The 20,717-nt window shown below is 39.9% G+C and overlaps 1 protein-coding gene across 27 annotated transcripts in view; it reads right to left on the reverse strand.

The window, feature by feature from the left end:
* Window positions 1–20,717, reverse strand: part of dlg2 (discs, large homolog 2 (Drosophila)) — a 262,869-nt gene that overhangs the window by 124,769 nt on the left and 117,383 nt on the right. For 17 of the 27 annotated variants that reach the window (XM_085797003.1, XM_085797014.1, XM_085797012.1 and 14 more), the window contains one exon: window positions 20,562–20,621. The exons of the other annotated variants lie outside the window; for them this stretch is intronic. In XM_085797003.1, the coding sequence (XP_085653129.1) occupies window positions 20,562–20,621 (60 nt within the window). The remainder of the gene's footprint in view (window positions 1–20,561; window positions 20,622–20,717) is intronic. 27 annotated transcript variants of the gene reach the window in all.

Genomic DNA, 20,717 nt, shown 5'->3' on the forward strand with positions numbered 1-20,717 from the left:
TACTGCAGAGCAAACCTGCCTACGGAAATGTATAAAGTAAACCTGAACCTAGGATTTGGAGGATGAAATTATGATCTTAGATCTTAAGGTGTTTCAGTCTGAACCAAATACAGGAAGTTAATTTATTCCCTCTGTAGGGACGACGACTATCATCTAAAGAGCCTCTGTAAATTGTAAATGTAATAATTTATCAAGTTTGAATGCAAAATACTTAGTATACTGTATATATCATATCTCCAAAACAATCAGATTGATGAGCACATTGCATAATACACAGTACCTGCTTTACACTCAAAACACACACACAAAAACAGAACACAACACACACAATTGAACTGTGAGAGCAGCTCACTGACCCAGATTGACATATTGAAGCCTGAACATTGACCTTGACTTTTTGAACGATGTCCCGTGGGCCGGTGCATATTAAAACACTCAAGCCCAGATACACAGATACACAGGTCAATAACTGCAATAGCTACACTATAAAAGAGTACACTATCATTTATTTTTAGTTAGGCCTACTTTATTTTAGTTTTTTTTTATTAAAGTCATTATTAAAAACAACACTTGTTTGCGATCATCAAATATTTTAAAGGGACAACAAGGAGTTTTGGAAAAGCAAAGTGTTTTCACACTACATTTATGAGCCTCCGCACCGTGAAATTCTTTGACCGGCGCAAGACGGACTCATGTTTTCATTCATCAAGAATTAAAGTCAGAGGTTGGAAGACGATCACATACCGTCGTAGTTCCCACCATAAACGGAGATTCGGCGGCGTTATTCTCATGACTCGCCACGAAACCGAAAGTAAAGAAACGCTGGTCGGCTCGCCCAGCATTTCCACCACCACTAATAATAACAAAATAATGATAGAGACAAAACCATAGATTTATCGAAAATGGGCCATTAACAAGTGGTAACGTAGATTCATCCACATTAATATGAGACTTTTTTATTGTCGTGGAATTTTTCGTTCTGCCGCTGGAGAAACTCCTCGTTGTCCCTTTAAATGAGTTTAGATTGCTGTATTTGTTGCAGCATTTCCAGATTTCCAGAAACTACAATCTCTGTTTCAACAGTATGTGAAGTTATCAGGAACATTGACAGTGGTAAAGCTGTGAGGATGCTTCCAGCACAGACAGTAGAGCTGAACAGAAATTCAGTGTGAAGTCTCTGCAATAATCTAAAGAGATTGAGTCTGACTCGGAGCAGACCGGAGCTCATAGTTCATGGACGGTTCTGAAGTGACCGACAATGGGTCCTGACTGAAATCCCATTTAAAAAACCTCTTGCACTGAGAACTAAGGTAAAACCTGAAAGAGCTTGAACACAGTAGTACTGTAGGACTGAAAGAGAAACTCCCTGCAGACAGAAGCAAGCAGCTTCTGGAAGACAAGAGGCATTCAGGGGCTCTCAGTGTTGGTCCTCCATTCCAACATGGCTAAAGGCTGCCAGTAATCGAGTCTGAGTTACATGTTGTGTTTTTGTATTAATTTCACAATTACCCAAGGTCTTTATTTTGTTCAGTCACCTTGGGCATTTTATTCAAAATATTCTGGTCATATTTGGTTCACTTGAACTGATTTGTAAAGACGGTCTCAATGATGTAGCAGAAAATTATGGAATTTAATAATTTATAGTTTAATAGTTTCAGTGTACTGTATGTCATTGTGTGTTTCTGTCTGTGCAGCCCAACAAACAGAGGCTACAATCTGCTGCAGCACAGACTGTTAGCTGGGATTATTTCACTGATAAAAAAATATAATAGGCTTTTTTAATGCTTAAGTTGATATGTAAACTCAGCGAGCACCTGGTTCCACAGTTACCAGAGCACCGTCATCCACCTAATAGTCCCTGAGAGAGATGGTAAATGTCACAATTCACTTCAGTTCAGACCATTTATCTTTATCTTCTCATGAAAAGAACTCTTTCCATGGTCATTATTACAATCTTTCAGCAGTATTCCTGCATAACACGGTGAAGCGCCCTGTTTTACGCTGCTTTCTGCACTCAGTTGACCTGTGAATGCAGCGTAATACAGTACATGAGAGTCTGCACCAGCATTATGCAAACAGTGATGTCACTTACACTTGACTGAGACTGGAGGATAATATGATTTCTGTCTATCACTCGCTAGTTTATCTGAATAAAAGCAAAATGGCCCCAAAAATACAGTTTATCTAAAACATTAGGGGTGCGCCAAAAAAAATCGATTCACATAAGAATCGCAATTCTCATTTAATACGATTCAGAATCAATAGAAAATGTCCCAAAATCGATTTTTAAGAATAAAAAAATGAAACAAATCTGCTCAGTCGGCCTCCATTTCCTTAGAATTTAAAAGGCAGAATGTTTAACTGCACTATTTTTTTTAATAAAGAGGCACTTTTAATTTTGTTACTTAAGCAATATGTGATATTGCTTTTATGCAACAGTTTCAACAATTCCATCTAAGCATGGATAAATGTTTAAAACTCAATAATATATGTGAAAAAGACACTTTAGTCATTCTGTCTTGCAAAGCAGACTGGAGTAGATCATGAGAATCCTTTGCACCGACAGACTGAAGCAGAAATCATTATGAATCAGATCGTTTTGAATCGAAAATCGGTTTTGAATCGAATCGTAGCCCCAAAAACCAGAATCTAATCTAATTGTGAGATAGTAAAAGATTCCCACCCCTATAAAACATGTCACTAGAAATGTGTCTTGTTGGCTTTAACTAGGATGATTATTGATCTAAGATGTGATAAATAATCAAAGAGGGACTGAAATTGACTTAGTATGAAAAATATAGGACATGTTTTTATTTTTTTGTGAGACAGTTGTTCAACTACAGTACATAGAGAGGATAAATGTTGGATGTTGAATGTTTTTTTCTTGTATATATTTTTTGTTTTTTGCTGAATTTGACGACCAATTAAAAACACAGCAGTGGCATGCACCAATTAAATTTAGTGAGCTGCATCAGGATGATTGACTAAATTTACATAACCCATGAAACTGGTCAATCTTCACAATTAAATATAAAAAAAATTGAGAGACCATAATAAAATGTGTAGCTGTAATCATTAAATAATATATCTACCCACTACCACTGTAATCTTCCCAATAAGAACAGGAAACATTTCAGGTTATTCTCTAAGGTTATGGCAATAAATCACTGTCAAATCATCGCAAATGCAACTGGTCAAAAAAAAGAAAAAGAAAAAAAGTTTGAATATGTGAATGAATAAAACAGAGCGAGCCTTCGGCTACAGTCAGGCTCCATCTGATGATCTGAGAAGGTACGACAGCACTCTGCAAGTACTAATGGCTGTTTCTGTTTAATGGCTTTCTATTTCCCTTTCCTCGCTTTGAGAACTGACCTCTTTTGATTTCTGTCCTATTTTCTTTTTCTTTTTTCTTTTTACAAGATGTTCACTTACAACAATACAAAATGAACCGTTCAATCAATGTCTCTTTTTTTTTTCATTTTCTATTATCATTCTTTGAGGCTTGTCACCACCTTTAATTCATGTGCATCTTCATCGCTCACAGATGGGTTTTCAATCAACACAGATGAAAAAACTATTTTAGTGAAAATGGCTACAGTACAATGCACAAAATTGACCTCTTACAGGAAAACCCACTAAGAGCAAATCAATTCAGGAGGATCCCATAGCGCGTGTGAGTGTAGATGTGGTGAGAACAGTGTCTTTCAAAGAGATGGCAGGAGGAGAATTATGTTCAATCTTGGTTTTGATGGGAAATCCTCATGAACAGACCATCAGCAGGAGAGGTCAGTCACATCGACCCGCCAGACATTTTCCTCTCGTCTTTTTGCTTCCTCTCAGAAAACTGCTACAGGCTTCATTTATAAGTCGCTTGCACAAGGTGGGACCAATTTTATTTTATTTTATTTTTTTCCCCTAGGCCTCTGAAAACCCACTATGTACTCATTTTACCACTGACATAACCCTCTGAGGCTGCGGTTCACTGAAAGACGAGACATTTTAAGGAATATATTTGACGACTGGAAGTCTGGACACGTCCTCGGACCCAATTAAAGAGAGTGAAAAGTGCTGTTTTATCGGCTTTTTGATGACTATTCATGCATTTGCTGTGATGAATGGACTTTTCTGTGCATCCCTCAGATGATAATTCAGCTTTATTGAAGCTTATTCATGAAAAAAATCTTGTCCATCTCAGCCAATAACTGGATCTGTAAAACTCTTCTTCCATGACTGAGTTTTTGATTGTCTTAATGGAAAGTGCACTGCCCGTTAATATGACAGCACTATAAGTGAGGATGGAGCATTTACATGTCATTATGAGGCAATAAAAAAATATAATGTAATAATAAGGTGTGCAAACCTCAGCTGCCTGGTGCAAGGCAGAGGTAATAAAACAGCAGTCCCCCAACTCAGAGCAAAGTACTTAATACTGCATTACATCTATAAGGACTTACTGTAAGTGTGTGTGTGTGGGAACTGCACTGTACAACTACGGGTCGTTGGTCGGGGACGAGATGTGAGAGTTTTGTGTGCAGTGCATTGATTCACTGTAGTTACACTCCTCTTATCTTTGCTGCTTGGAGAAAACATCAGTCATTCAATGATATATAATGTCACTATCAACAGTGGTGTTGCCATATAAGACAACTATAAATGGGAAATAGCTACTGTATGCATCCTCTGAATATACATACATTTTCAATTTATATCCAACACCCAGGGAAAAAAATATCTATATAATAGGACTGGGACGATATGCTTTTCTCCGGATTCGATTATTCTACGATTTTTTGGATGGCGATTCAATTTAAATTGCGATTCTACGATATTGCTGATTCTCTCGATTTTTAGTCGCATTTTTAACATTTATCTGCACACAAATACTGTAGGAGCCTATAAATGAACATACTCCATTATAAAGTGAACTTAAACCCTTTTCAAAACCTGGACTCTCTGTATGTAAAAAAGGAGAACAAATGCACATTACACAATATTTTTTTAAAAATTAAAAAAAAAAATTCAATTTTTGAAAAAAAAAAAAAAAAATCGATTTAAAAATCGTCAAAAAAGATACTGCGATATTTATGTGAATCGATTTTTCTCCCACCCCTACTATATAACATGTATGATGAATTTCCATTGATATGAACATGGCAAACATATTGATAATCCACCTTTTTCCGAACGTCAAAAACGTAAGCCAGTTTTGCTCTTCCGGTGGAATTTTATGTTTATGTTTCCATGGTTTCGGTAGCCGTGGTAAATGCATGGACTTTTTCAATTTTTTTTTCAATGAAAATCTGTAAAACACATGGATCATATCACACCAGCTTTTAAGAATGGATCATATCACACAAATTGACATCCGTGTTAAAAACCAGCATTTATAGATCCATGCGTTTACCGCAACTATGACAACGACTGAAAACCATGGAAACGTAAACGTACAATTCCACCGGAAATGCAAAACCAGCTTCCAGTTTTGACCATAGATGACGTTCGGAAACTTGTGGATATATTTAATTTATATTGCCACATGTATTAATTTCATTATGAAATCATTATTAATTTATCAACTGAAAAAATATATATTTATATATTGTATATTACTTTAGTATTATCAGTTAATTAACTATAGGTTGTACGTTATACATATAAAATATAATCAACATTATAAACTGTGTTATTTACTGCTCAAAAACAGTTCGGGAACGTAACTTCAATCAATCCAGCACATTTTCTCGGGGCGCTGCCCACATGTTTAGCTGTGTTGCTCATTCCACGGATGCACAATCCTTACATGTTGTACCCCGTCGTACAGGTGGCTAATCAGGCTTTCCAATGATATAAAATACAACATCAATTGGTATTATAAAAGGCAAGAAATGATTGATTGAAATAATGTTTTTGCAGAGCTGAAACTCTCTGATTTTTAACATAATTCATGTTTTTATATTAAAACTGACTAATAGATTCAGAGTGACGGAGTTCTGCATTACTGTCTTGAGATGCTGCTTTTATAATAAATACCCTGCCAGTTCCAAGGACACTAATCACTTATCAGTTTGCTTTGGCCCAACACATTCAGCACCTAGAAGAAGCCTTCTTTATCACTGATAGTATTATTCAGCAGGAAGCTGAAAAGATATTTTTCATCATTCTGACAACAAAATGAACTGTCCTGCTCAAATTTTTATCTTAATATTCGTCACCAAAGTTGCACGTCAGGCTGAGGAGTCGGAGCGTTCGTTTAAATCTGACGTTTGTTTACTGCATTTAAACTACAGACGACAGTCCAGAGCCACACGCACCGACACAACATGTTTCAGTCTGCATTTCAGTGCTTAAAGGGATAGTACAACATTTTGGCAAGTTGGCCGATTGCTACGCTACGGAGGCTCATGGGATTTCTGGACAAGTTGTGAGCTGCACATTCACCACGCTATGAGATAATAACACAACGTTACCAGACAGAGTTGTTTTAGAGGGAAATTCATGCAAAACTGCTGATGCACATTCCCGTCGGGGACAGTTTTTCATCAAGCAGACTCTGCATTTCCCTCTGAAACAACTCTGTCTGGTAACGTTGTGTTATTATCTCATAGCGTGGTGAATGTGCAGGTCACAACTTGTCCACCAGAGCGTTGTGGAGTTGTTGGATTGTGTATTTGATGAGTTTGATGAGGGAAACCAAGAAATCCCATGAGCCTCCGTAGCGTAGCTCTGAGCAGCTCGCGGCTCTGCTCCGCCGTTCTAAAAATAGCTTGCACCGACAATTAAAGGTAACAAACCTACTGCTATGACTATAGGGATTATGGCAATGGGCCAATTTGCCAAAATGTTGAACTATCCCTTTAATGAATAACTAAGACCGACCCTGAAGAACCTTGAATGTTCTGTGCTTGAACGGTGCCGTAAACTAAAAATAAACCCAACCTGTCTTGTGTACTACAGAAGCTGATTCTCAGATGACGGCCTTTAGCCTTTAGCCTTTAGCTTCACCAGCGCTCCACAAAGTGTAACTGTGCAGTGTTTGTGCTCGAAAATGATTCTCCTCCCCCCGTTGTTGGTGGCCCTGTTGTTATCTACAACGTCACCCCACTGTGCCTTGAAAAAGCAATCCAAGTCAATCTGAGGGTTTTTTAAGGGGCAATCAGGACTTCCTATTGTGTGGATAAGAAGAGGGTCGAGGAATTATGACAACAGGGAGCGGATGAGGAGAAATCTCTTCCCCCAACGGGTGAAAGTTTGTACTAAGAAAGTGAACTGTTGATCTGACCTCCGCTACCCCTCGCAGGGCATAAACCAGTGGCTGCAGCCGTCACTGGACTACCATTAAAGGGATACGCCAACATTTTTTTCCCCCGTGTCTTGCCTCACTCCCGAGTCCATGACCAGCAGATAGACGCCATCCTTTCGACTGTGCGTGCAGTAACAAGGGAGATACGGGCAGAGCTGGCCCACCGCTAATTAGCTTAGCTCAAACACTGGAAGTGTATGGGTAGTGTTAGCCTGCCTCCTACCCGAGCTGAAACCAGCAGTCAGAAGCTGATTTCATTTTAGCTCTAAACTCTGTAAATATATCACTTTATCGACATTTTAAACATTTTTAGGTGAGAAAGTAGCCGTTTAGATCAGCAGTGTGTCGTTAATTTGTCTAAATACCAGCTGTTTACAATTTTGTTCAGACAAATTCGGCGCTACTCAAGCTAGCTGTTGTGACCAACGCACTTCCGGTTACTTTCACAAAATAAAACACCCGTTGCCCTTTACATACAGAAAACCATGACGATATAATTTGTGCTTTTACTTTGAAATAGGAAGCTAACCTACCCTCGATGTAGCTAGCTTGAACCAAAATAAACCGTCTTTGCTTGAACCCTCCGTTTTGACCGATCTCGTCCCGTTAGCGGCATTTGACCGCTCAAGATGCCTTACCGGAGAGTTTTGTCAGCTCTGAGACGAAGATCGGCCCGCCGGTTTCCGTTTAGAGTTGCTGAAAAGTTTCTCTGATGACTTTAGGTGGAGGCAGGCTAACACTACCCATACACTTCCAGTGTTTGAGCTAAGCTAATTACGGGCGATACGGCTCTATCTCCCTTGTTACTGCACGCACAGTCGAAAGGATGGTGTCTATCTGCTGGTCATGGACTCGGGAGTGAGGCAAGACACAGGGGGAAAAAATGTTGGCATATCCCTTTAATTACTCACAAACTTCACCCTGCTCGATTGACAGAGAAATAATTGCAGCCCCTAAAAAATGCCATGTGGTTTTACAAGCTGATATAACCATGGAAGGAGGCTGGCGGTCGATAAACAATGAAGCACTTAGAATCAATAACGTCTACCCTGAGTCACTCTCTTAAAAAGCTGTGCTGTTTGATTTGGCCGCTGAAGGAGCGGTTACACTTCCACAGGTCGTAGACAAACTATAATTCTTGCCTCCCTGCTGCCTTTAACAATTACAGCGGCTGTATTAAAGCAATTTTTCATTCAAAAGTCCCAAGGCTCAGGGGAAACTAAAAAAAAGGCTGAGCTCGGCCCTGACTTCCCTTACACTCGTGTCTCTGTGCATTTTACATTTATTTTCAATATTGATTCGTCTTCCGGTTATAGTCTGAGAATTACATAATTGACAAAATGTCACAAATAATGAATATTCTGTATCAAAAGTTACAGAGGCACAAAGGCAGAATTGCTAACGAAAGTTCCTTTAAAAGTGTATAGGCTATCTAATTTATTATGATATAAAACTAGTAGGCTATGTGCAAGTAGCTCTTAAACCACAGCAACCTTCAGTGTCTCTGAGACTCTGGCTTTGTCCTCTGCAGTCTCCTCTCCTAAATATTTGCTGTCTCATCAACCAGGCTTGAATTAATCTGTGAGCATATACAGCGCGTCATTAACACATGCATGCAGTATAAAGAACCAGAGATGTACAGAATCTAATGGACAGTTTCCACAACCTACACAACTACAAACACACAGGAATATAGTAATACATCAGTGCATCTTGCAGCTACCAAAGTCATTGGTTTTGGGTAATTGGCAGCTGGAAGACAGTCAATCAGTCGTTCGGTGCATCTTTAATCCCATGTCGGCTCTTGATCGCACTGAACATGCAAAATATTTTCTCTCTTTACTTAGTAATAAAGTGGTGACTCTTTTTAAAAAACAGCCTGTGCTTTTAGAAATCTTTTAGTCCAATCAGTGAAGGGCCTCACTTTTTTTCTTTGGTTGCTAAAAGCCGACATTTAGCGATCGACCTTGTGATTCCTTTACAAAATGGAAGCACCCGAGTTATTATGTAGACAGAGTATAAAGCTTGCACTCATCATTTCACATTCAGTCAATTAAAAAAAGGGTCATCAGAGAAGATAAACAACACAAGGCAAAGGCTGTAACTTTGGCTTGATAATAACAGGCTTTCATTATACAGTAGCTGCATAGGCTTCATTATCCACACTGTAAGAGTTGGTTGCACCAGATAAACACATGATGACCTGGGTGCAGTTAAACCTTCAACAAATACTTCACGATCATTACACAGACAAATTAACACCAGATCACAGTAACACCACAACAAGCACAAGGGGGATTTGATGGCAAGCAAATGGGTCACAAACACACATGGGGTTACTTGAACAAAGTGTGTGGGGGGCAACGGCAACGGCCCACCAGAAAAAGAAAGCCTGCTTCTTCTTCAGGCAACAGAATACACTGCAAAAACTCAAAGTCTTTCCAAGAATATTTGTCTTATTTCTCGTCAAAATGTCTCAATTTTAGTCAAAACTAGAAAAAGCATTTCCAAGAATGGAAATGGTGTGACTGCTGATAGCAACTGAACGCTGTTGCAGAATTAGCAAATAGTGCAAGCAGTGATCACCATACAAATGTTTGACCAAGGTCGGAATCGAACCCACAACCTCATGGTCATTAGACTTCCACTCTGCCTCTAGGCCACAGTGCACACACAGTTGCAGAGACTGTTGTCTGTTAATGATCTGCACACTGTCAACATCAAGAAAGCTTGAGAGTCAAGCTTGAATGACTTAGAATGAAAATTTCTGTGAATTTCAGGCTGAGAGCAGCAGTTTCAACATGAAGCAAGTTATCAGAAGTCAACAGAGGACAACTGGGAAAATAATTCACTATAATTGTTGTTGAGGCAAGATTTGAACCAGCAACCTTCAGGTCTCCAGACCAGCAAGCTAACCACTAGGCCACAGACAGAGACAGTATGTGAGGGGTAAAGAAAACCTTTGATAAGAGGATCACTGGCTTCTGCTTAAAAAAAAAAGTAAGGAATCGAACCCATGACCTCATGACAAATAAACCTTTACCGCAACCCTTTTCGGCCATTTTAAAACCAGCTCATTAGCCATGCACATTAGCAATTCACCTCTGGGGGGTGGGCGGAGACTGCGCTGTTTTGCACCCGCCCAGCCACCTCCTCGTACCCCATCAGGGTGCCAGGTGAGCTATACCTGTTATACCTTGACAGCTACACCGAGCTGCCAAGGCTTTCACCTCTGAGCCAGATGAAGAACGGGGTGGGAGCTTGTTAGCCTCGTAAACCAGCCTCTCGCGGAAGTGCATTTCATTTCATTCCGAGGGAGAGTCTGGCCTCATCCCCATTCTAAGCGTTTCGACTGAAACCCTCAGAAGGCCGAGCCAATCAGCGTCGCCGCTGTGATTGACACAGCACGTTGGCCAATCAGGGACCGACTGGTGCAAAGCCCCGTCGCTACACCAACTTGTTGATTGGCTGAATGGGGTTGTCTGTCAACGCTACTACCAAAGATATTAAACCGTCTTTGCTACTACTCCCGCCCTGCTGCCGCCCACCCCAAATGAAATGAAATGAAATGAAATGCATTTCTGCGAGAGGCTGGTTTACGAGGCTAGGAGCTTGTAGCATTAGTGCCCTCCCCTGGAGCTGTGACACGTCAGCTCCAGTCTCCCTGAAACTGCCAGTTTGCGTCTGCCATTGGTTCACAGCAATTTGAAGGCAAAAAACTCAGAAATGCAATTTTGCACTTCCTTTTCTGCTGATATGTGCTCTAACACAAGAAAAATGCCACAGGAACTTGTGAAAAGCACGAAAAACATGATTTTCATGGGAGCGGGTCTTTAAAGTTCAAAGTTGCTGACACACTATCAAGACTGCTCAGGTGGGATTTGAACCAGTGACCTTGTGGTTAGATGGCAGGAACCTTATCCACTGGGCTATTCCAACACTAATAGTGAAGTAGAGGTTTGATGAATATGAGATTTTTGTTTTCTGTTGCAGAATTAGCAAATAGTGCAAGCAGTGACCACCATACAAATGTTTGACCAAGGTCGGAATCGAACCCACAATCTAATGGTCAGTCGACTTCCACTCTGCCTCTAGGCCACAGTGCACACAGTTGCAGAGACTGTTGTCTGTTAATGATCTGCACTGTCAACATCAAGAAAGCTTGAGAGTCAAGCTTGAATGACTTAGAATGAAAATTTCTGTGAATTTCAGGCTGAGAGCAGCAGTTTCAACATGAAGCAAGTTATCAGAAGTCAACAGAGGACGACTGGGAAAATAATTCACTATAATTGTTGTTGAGGCAAGATTTGAACCAGCAACCCTCAGGTCTTCAGACCAGCAAGCTAAACACTAGGCTACAGACAGAGACAGTATATGAGGGGCAAAGAAAACCTTTTATAAGAGGATCACTGGCTTCTGCTTAACAAAAAAAGTAAGGAAAGTGCAGAAATTAACCACAACAAGTAAGTAGAGGACACTTTTGTAAAAATAGTGCAAGCAGTGATGACCATACAAATGGTTGACCAAGGTAGGAATTGAACCCACAATCTCATGGTCAGAAGACTTTGACTTTGCCCCCCGGTTGCTGACAGCTGGACATTGTATAATTACAGATTCAGCGCATTTAGTGTAAAACTCTACACTGAGATTCGATCACAGACTGGAGCATAGTCCTTGCTCACAGTGATAGCTGCTCTACCAGGTGAGCTATACCTATTATACCTTGACAGTTACACTGAGCTGCCAAGCCTTTCACCTCTGAGCCAGATGAAGAACGGGGCGGCAGCTTGTAGCACTAGTGCCCTCCCCTGGAGCTGTGACACATCAGCTCCAGTCTCCCTGAAACTGCCAGTTTGAGTCTGCCATTGGTTCACAGCAGTTTGAAGGCAGAAAAACTCTGAAATGCAATTTTGCACTTCCTTCTCTGCTGATAAGTGCTCTAACACAAGAAAAATGCCACAGGAACATGTGAAAAGCTCAAAAAACACGATTTTCACGGGAGTGGGTCTTTATAAAAGCATCATAAAAGAGCCATTAGAAGTTTGTCTACAAATCAGAATTTGAATGAAGTCTCTAGCAGAAAGTACAACATGAATGAGGCAGGAATCGAACCCATGACCTCATGATCAGTAAACCTTAACTCTGCCACTTCGCCACAGAGAGCACAGACTTCGGTATGTTGCCATTGTAATTTGATGATGTGCTGCAAATGGTGGCACTAGCAATTAATGCGTCTCTTAACGACCACCTGTAACCAATTGAGGGTGATGGAGGGGAGCAGAATTCAACATAACATAACAAGATTGCTCAGCCTGGATTCGAACTAGTGACCTTGGGGTTGGCAAGCGGACACCTTACCAACTGGACTACAAACAGAGTTGTGAGTAAGAGAGGTTGAGACTTTCATGAATGTGAGATTTTTCAATGATGCTTAAAATAAGGAGAAATGAGTATAAATTAGCCACACCAAGTGAGGAGAGGACTTTTTTGTGACCTGTGACTATTTTTTGGTGAATTAAAATGAACTAGAAAAAGCATTTCCAAGAATGGAAATGGTGTGACTGCTGATAGCAACTGAACGCTGTTGCAGAATTAGCAAATAGCGCAAGCAGTGATCACCATACAAATGTTTGACCAAGGTCGGAATCGAACCCACAACCTCATGGTCATTAGACTTCCACTCTGCCTCTAGGCCACAGTGCACACACAGTTGCAGAGACTGTTGTCTGTTAATGATCTGCACACTGTCAACATCAAGAAAGCTTGAGAGTCAAGCTTGAATGACTTAGAATGAAAATTTCTGTGAATTTCAGGCTGAGAGCAGCAGTTTCAACATGAAGCAAGTTATCAGAAGTCAACAGAGGACAACTGGGAAAATAATTCACTATAATTGTTGTTGAGGCAAGATTTGAACCAGCAACCTTCAGGTCTCCAGACCAGCAAGCTATCCACTAGGCTACAGACATGACCTCATGATCAATAAACTTTTACTCTGCCACTTCGCCACAGAGAGCACAGACATAAGCATGTTGCCATTGTAATGTGATGATGTGCTGCAAACGGTGGCAGAAGCAATTAATGCGTCTCTTAACGAACACCTGTAACCAATTGAGGGTGGGGGAGGGGAGCAGAATTCAACATCACATAACAAGATTGCTCAGCCTGGATTCGAACTAGTGACCTTGGGGTTGGTAAGCGGCCACTTTACCAACTGGACTACAGACAGAGTTGTGGAAAACTCTCAGCATTGGGCTGAATGAGAGCAGAGAGCTCCCTGGCTGCATTTAAAAAATATTTAAAATTATTATCTAAGTCTCTTTGCATTTTTGACCAGAATTTTAGCCAGAAGACAAGTGTGGCTACAAAACTGGAGAAAATAATTTGTCTAGAGTTTAATTTGCAGAAAAAGTTAAATATTTTAAAAAGTATAAATAGTTAAAAAGAGAAAAGTAATGCCAATAAAGTTAAAAAAAAAGCTGCACGTTTTGATATATGAATTGTTGAAATAGCACAACACCTAACACACTAACCATATGGCCACAGAGAACCTGAGTTACAATGAGCTTTATACTATGAGGAATCAAAGACTGTCCAATGACAGCTGAATAATTGGAATCAAAAGTCAAGCAATGATGTGAAATGACTGAGGCAGGAATCGAACCCATGACCATATGATCACTAAACCTTTACTCTGCCACTCGGCTACAGCGAGCACACTGCTTTCAAGACTGTTGTCATTCATTGTAAAGCTGAAAAAAATCAGAAAAAGTTAAATATTTGAAAAAGTATAAATAGTTAAAAAGAGAAAAGTAATGCCGATAAAGTTCAAAAAAAGCTGCACGTTTTGATATATGAATTGTTGAAATAGCACAAAGTATGAAGGACTAGAAGAAGACCGTAAAAAGGCGGAAGAAAATGGCCAAACAGAAGAACAATAGTGTGACTGCTTCAGCAGTCACACTAATTAAAAAGCACTTAACAGCAAGTTACAAAGTTGAGCTCCTTCTCCTGCTGCTGTGAAAAAAATGCATTGAGCTGTATGAGAGCAGAGAGCTCCCTGGCTGCATTTAAAAAATATTTAAAACTAGATAAAGTATCATTTCCTGATGGAAATGCGTGTGACTGCTGAAAGCAGCTGAACGCTGTTGCAGAATTAGCAAATAGTGCAAGCAGTGATCACCATACAAATGGTTGCCCAAGGTAGGTATCGAACCCACAACCTCATGATCAGCAGACTGTCACTCTGCCTCTAGGCCAGTGTACACACAGTTGCAGAGACTGTTGTCTGTTGATGAACTGCACTCTGTCTCACTCTGAAGTTAACTAGCCCAAAGCTGTAGTTCCAGTGCAAATCAATCTTAGTGCAGTGGTATAAACAAGAAACATGTTAACATAAACCAAGATTGAAAGAGGTAAAGAGAATAGGTGGGGGCGCATATGCATTATCAAGTTTGATCTTGTGACCAGACCAAGTGGTATGGGTTAAAGGTCAAAGTGGCTGACACTAACAAGACTGCTCAGGTGGGATTTGAACCTGTGACCTTGTGATTGGTTGGCAGGAACTTTATCCACTAGGCCATTCCAACACTTCCAATGAAATAGAGGTTGAGACTTTGATGAATGTGAGATTTTTCAATGATGCTTAAAGTCTCACTACCCCGACCCTTTTCGGCCATTTTAAAACCAGGTCATTAGCCATGCACATTAGCAATTCACCTCTGGGGGGTGGGCGGAGACTGCACTGTTTTGCACCCGCCCAGCCACCTCCTCGCACCCCACCCCCCGGTTGCTGACAGCTGGACATTGTATAATTATAGATTCAGCGCATTTAGTGTAAAACTCTCCACTGGGATTTGATCCCAGACTGGAGCACAGTCCTTGCTCACAGTGCAAGCTGCTCTACCAGGTGAGCTATACCTATTATACCTTGACAGCTACACCGAGCTGCCAAGCCTTTCAACTCTGAGCCATATGAAGAACTTTTGTGACAGACTGTATATTGTAAAATAGCCAATCTGTTAAAAAAAATGGAAGACCAGAAAAATTTCTGCATCTGTTCCTGCACCACATGATTACACGCACCCGGTCCCTTGTCATAGAGGCACCACTCAAGGAGCCTGGGAAAGTAGATAATCTCACAATTCAGATGATGTTTACAGCTCGTCTCTATCATAAACAGTTCAGATGTTATAATGTCTTGTTGATGTTTTGCAAAACAAGTAATCATATCATGGTCACACAATGAATACTTGAAGTTTCTATTCAGCATAAACACAATTCTGAGTTGAGGACACCCCTAGACACAACAATATAGACTATTAGGCTACATTGTATCATGAAATACTCATAACATCTAAGACATGACAGGTGTGGCATGATAAGCTGGGGGCCAATTTTGGCCAGCTGTAGTCACTATAGAATAGAAAATACTTTATATTAACCTATATTATTTAAATTTCGCATTTTTGCATGTACGGTATGTATTATTTCCAAACTAGTTTTTATTTTCATTTAACATTCATTTATATGCCAATCAAGAGTGGGTGAGTGAAGGAGTGCAAGAGAAGCACCTGCCCACCTCTCATGTCCAAGAGACTTTGTCCTGTCCTCACAACATGAACGAGGAAGGATAGGATGATAGCCCAGGTTTAATTATTATTATAACCTTTATTTAAATTTGGAAATATATTGAAGAGCAACCTCATTTACTATAATAATGAGGATTAATGATGAGGAAACTGTCACTGTCACATCTGTGCAACACCACATCTAGGCCTGCAAGCCTGCCCGTCTTGTGAGTTCGGGCTGGGCTCCAGCTCACTGAACTCAAGTTACATTAGGCTTGTAAATGTGCAGAGAACCTGAGTTACAATGAGCTTTATACTATCAGGAATCAAAGACTGTCCAATGACAGCTGAATAATCGGAATCAAAAGTCAAGCAATGATGTGAAATGACTGAGGTAGGAATCGAACCCATGACCTTATGATCATTTAAGCCTTTACTCTGCCACTCAGCTACAGAGAGCACACTGCTTTCAAGACTGTTGTCATTCATTGTAATGTGATGATGTGCTGCAAACTGGTATGAGTAATCAAGGAGATAACAAACACCTGTAACCAATTGAAGGCGGTGGAGGAGAGCAGAATTCAACATAACATAACAAGAGTTCTTCCCTTGGATTCGAACCAGTGACCTTAGGGTTGGCGAACGGCCACCCTAACCCCTATACTACAGTGAAGTTGTGGTGAAGAGAGGTTGAGACTTTGATGAATGTGAGATTTTTTGTGAAAAAGTTAAATATTTGAAAAAGTATAAATAGTTAAAAAGAGAAAAGTAATGCCGATAAAGTTCAAAAAAAGCTGCACGTTTTGATATATGAATTGTTGAAATAGCACAAAGTATGAAGGACTAGAAGAAGACCGTAAAAAGGCGGAAGAAAATGGCCAAACAGAAGAACAATAGTGTGACTGCTTCAGCAGTCACACTAATTATTATCTAAGTCTCTTTGCATTTTTGACCAGAATTTTAGCCAGAAGACAAGTGTGGCTACAAAACTGGAGAAAATAATTTCTCTAGAGTTTAATTTGTGGCCATGCTGACAGTTTAGCCAGAAAAACTCTAGAATGTTTTTTTGCCTCTCTCCACTCTGACACCACTCTAGCTCTGCTCGTTAGACGCAACACACACACATTATAAAGCTGAAAAAAATCAGAAAAAGTTAAATATTTTAAAAAGTATAAAGAGTTAAAAAGAGAAAAGTAATGCCGATAAAGTTCAAAAAAAGCTGCACGTTTTGATATATGAATTGTTGAAATAGCACAAAGTATGAAGGACTAGAAGAAGACCGTAAAAAGGCGGAAGAAAATGGCCAAACAGAAGAACAATAGTGTGACTGCTTCAGCAGTCACACTAATGAATATCTTTCCACTTAAAATAAGACTCATCACCTGAAAATTTACTTGTTTTTAGATATTTAGTGTGACTGCTGAAGCAGTCACACTATTGTTCTTCTGTTTGGCCATTTTCTTCCGCCTTTTTACGGTCTTCTTCTAGTCCTTCATACTTTGTGCTATTTCAACAATTCGTATATCAAAACGTGCAGCTTTTTTTGAACTTTATCGGCATTACTTTTCTCTTTTTAACTCTTTATACTTTTTAAAATATTTAACTTTTTCTGATTTTTTTCAGCTTTATAATGTGTGTGTATTGCGTCTAACGAGCAGAGCCAGAGTGGTGCCAGAGTGGAGAGAGGCAAAAAAACATTCTAGAGTTTTTCTGGCTAAACTGTCAGCATGGCCACAAATTAAACTCTAGACAAATTATTTTCTCCAGTTTTGTAGCCACACTTGTCTTCTGGCTAAAATTCTGGTCAAAAATGCAAAGAGACTTAGATAATAATTTTAAATATTTTTTAAATGCAGCCAGGGAGCTCTCTGCTCTCATTCAGCTCAATGTATTTTTTTCACAGCAGCAGGAGAAGGAGCTCAACTTTGTAACTTGCTGTTAGGTGCTTTTTAATTCATTTTAATTCACCAAAAAATAGTCACAGGTCACAAAAAAGTCCTCTTCTCACTTGGTGTGGCTAATTTATACTAATTTCTCTTTATTTTAAGAATCATTGAAAAATCTCACATTCATCAAAGTCTCAACCTCTCTTCACCACAACTTCACTGTAGTATAGGGGTTAGGGTGGCCGTTTGCCAACCTTAAGGTCACTGGTTCGAATCCAAGGGAAGAACTCTTGTTATGTTATGTTGAATTCTGCTCTCCTCCACCGCCTTCAATTGGTTACAGGTGTTTGTTATCTCCTTGATTACTCATACCAGTTTGCAGCACATCATCACATTACAATGAATGACAACAGTCTTGAAAGCAGTGTGCTCTCTGTAGCTGAGTGGCAGAGTAAAGGCTTAATGATCATAAGGTCATGGGTTCGATTCCTACCTCAGTCATTTCACATCATTGCTTGACTTTTGATTCAGATTATTCAGCTGTCATTGGACAGTCTTTGATTCCTGATAGTATAAAGCTCATTGTAACTCAGGTTCTCTGCACATTTACAAGCCTAATGTAACTTGAGTTCAGTGAGCTGGAGCCCAGCCCGAACTCACAAGACGGGCAGGCTTGCAGGCCTAGATGTGGTGTTGCACAGATGTGACAGTGACAGTTTCCTCATCATTAATCCTCATTATTATAGTAAATGAGGTTGCTCTTCAATATATTTCCAAATTTAAATAAAGGTTATAATAATAATTAAACCTGGGCTATCATCCTATCCTTCCTCGTTCATGTTGTGAGGACAGGACAAAGTCTCTTGGACATGAGAGGTGGGCAGGTGCTTCTCTTGCACTCCTTCACTCACCCACTCTTGATTGGCATATAAATGAATGTTAAATGAAAATAAAAACTAGTTTGGAAATAATACATACCGTACATGCAAAAATGCGAAATTTAAATAATATAGGTTAATATAAAGTATTTTCTATTCTATAGTGACTACAGCTGGCCAAAATTGGCCCCCAGCTTATCATGCCACACCTGTCATGTCTTAGATGTTATGAGTATTTCATGATACAATGTAGCCTAATAGTCTATATTGTTGTGTCTAGGGGTGTCCTCAACTCAGAATTGTGTTTATGCTGAATAGAAACTTCAAGTATTCATTGTGTGACCATGATATGATTACTTGTTTTGCAAAACATCAACAAGACATTATAACATCTGAACTGTTTATGATAGAGACAAGCTGTAAACATCATCTGAATTGTGAGATTATCTACTTTCCCAGGCTCCTTGAGTGGTGCCTCTATGACAAGGGACCGGGTGCGTGTAATCATGTGGTGCAGGAACAGATGCAGAAATTTTTCTGGTCTTCCATTTTTTTTAACAGATTGGCTATTTTACAATATACAGTCTGTCACAAAAGTTCTTCATATGGCTCAGAGTTGAAAGGCTTGGCAGCTCGGTGTAGCTGTCAAGGTATAATAGGTATAGCTCACCTGGTAGAGCAGCTTGCACTGTGAGCAAGGACTATGCTCCAGTCTGAGATCAAATCCCAGTGGAGAGTTTTACACTAAATGCGCTGAATCTGTAATTATACAATGTCCAGCTGTCAGCAACCGGGGGGTGGGGTGCGAGGAGGTGGCTGGGCGGGTGCAAAACAGTGCAGTCTCCGCCCACCCCCCCAGAGGTGGATTGCTAATGTGCATGGCTAATGAGCTGGTTTTAAAATGGCCGAAAAGGGTCGGGGGAGTGAGACTTTAAGCATCATTGAAAAATCTCACATTCATCAAAGTCTCAACCTCTACTTCATTGGAAGTGTTGGAATGGCCTAGTGGATAAGGTTCCTGCCAACCAATCACAAGGTCACAGGTTCAAATCCCACCTGAGCAGTCTTGTTAGTGTCAGCCACTTTGACCTTTAACCAATACCACTTGGTCTGGTCACAAGATCAAACTTGATAATGCATATGCGCCCCCACCTATTCTCTTTACCTCTTTCAATCTTGGTTTATGTTAACATGTTTCTTGTTTATACCACTGCACTAAGATTGATTTGCACTGGAACTACAGCTTTGGGCTAGTTAACTTCAGAGTGAGACAGAGTGCAGTTCATCAACAGACAACAGTCTCTGCAACTGTGTATACACTGGCCTAGAGGCAGAGTGAAAGTCTGCTGATCATGAGGTTGTGGGTTCGATACCTACCTTGGGCAACCATTTGTATGGTGATCACTGCTTGCACTATTTGCTAATTCTGCAACAGCGTTCAGCTGCTTTCAGCAGTCACACGCATTTCCATCAGGAAATGATACTTTATCTAGTTTTTTTACTTGTTTCAAACTAATTTTCACTTGAAATAAGTAGAAAAATCTGCCAGTGAAAGCAGGTTTTTTGCGCTTGTAATAAGAAAGAAAAACTTGCTCCACTGTCAGAATTTTCTACTTATTTCAAGTGAAAATATGCTTGAAAAAAGTAAAAAGTGTCTAAAAACAAGCTACTTTTTAATACGATAAGTCTTATTTTAAGTATAATGAGATTTGTTTTGACTAGAAATTACATTTTGACTAGAAATAAGACAAATATTCTTGGTAAGATTTTGAGTTTTTGCAGTGTAAAGACAAAAACAAGACCAAAACAAAGTCCATGCAACACTGAGGGGGCCCAGAAATAAGGGGAAGACGTCTAAAACAGCAGAAAAATTAATTAAAACTGAGGTTCCTCAGAGGTTAAAATAAAAATAAAATAAAATAAAACTTGCCATGTAGTTTGCTGTGGTCACACTCGGGTATGCAAGATCAAAACGGGTAACCAGTGCAGGCTGCAGGTAAGAAATGAAAGACAAGATCAGCAGCCAGTACAGAGAGAGAGACAGAGAGACAGAGAGAGGCCCGAGCCCTTTGTATCAGGATAGAAA

Source organism: Trachurus japonicus, chromosome 14, assembly GCF_045865225.1.
Source record: "Trachurus japonicus isolate A0001 chromosome 14, Traja_1.0".
NCBI classification, from domain to species: domain Eukaryota; kingdom Metazoa; phylum Chordata; class Actinopteri; order Carangiformes; family Carangidae; genus Trachurus; species Trachurus japonicus.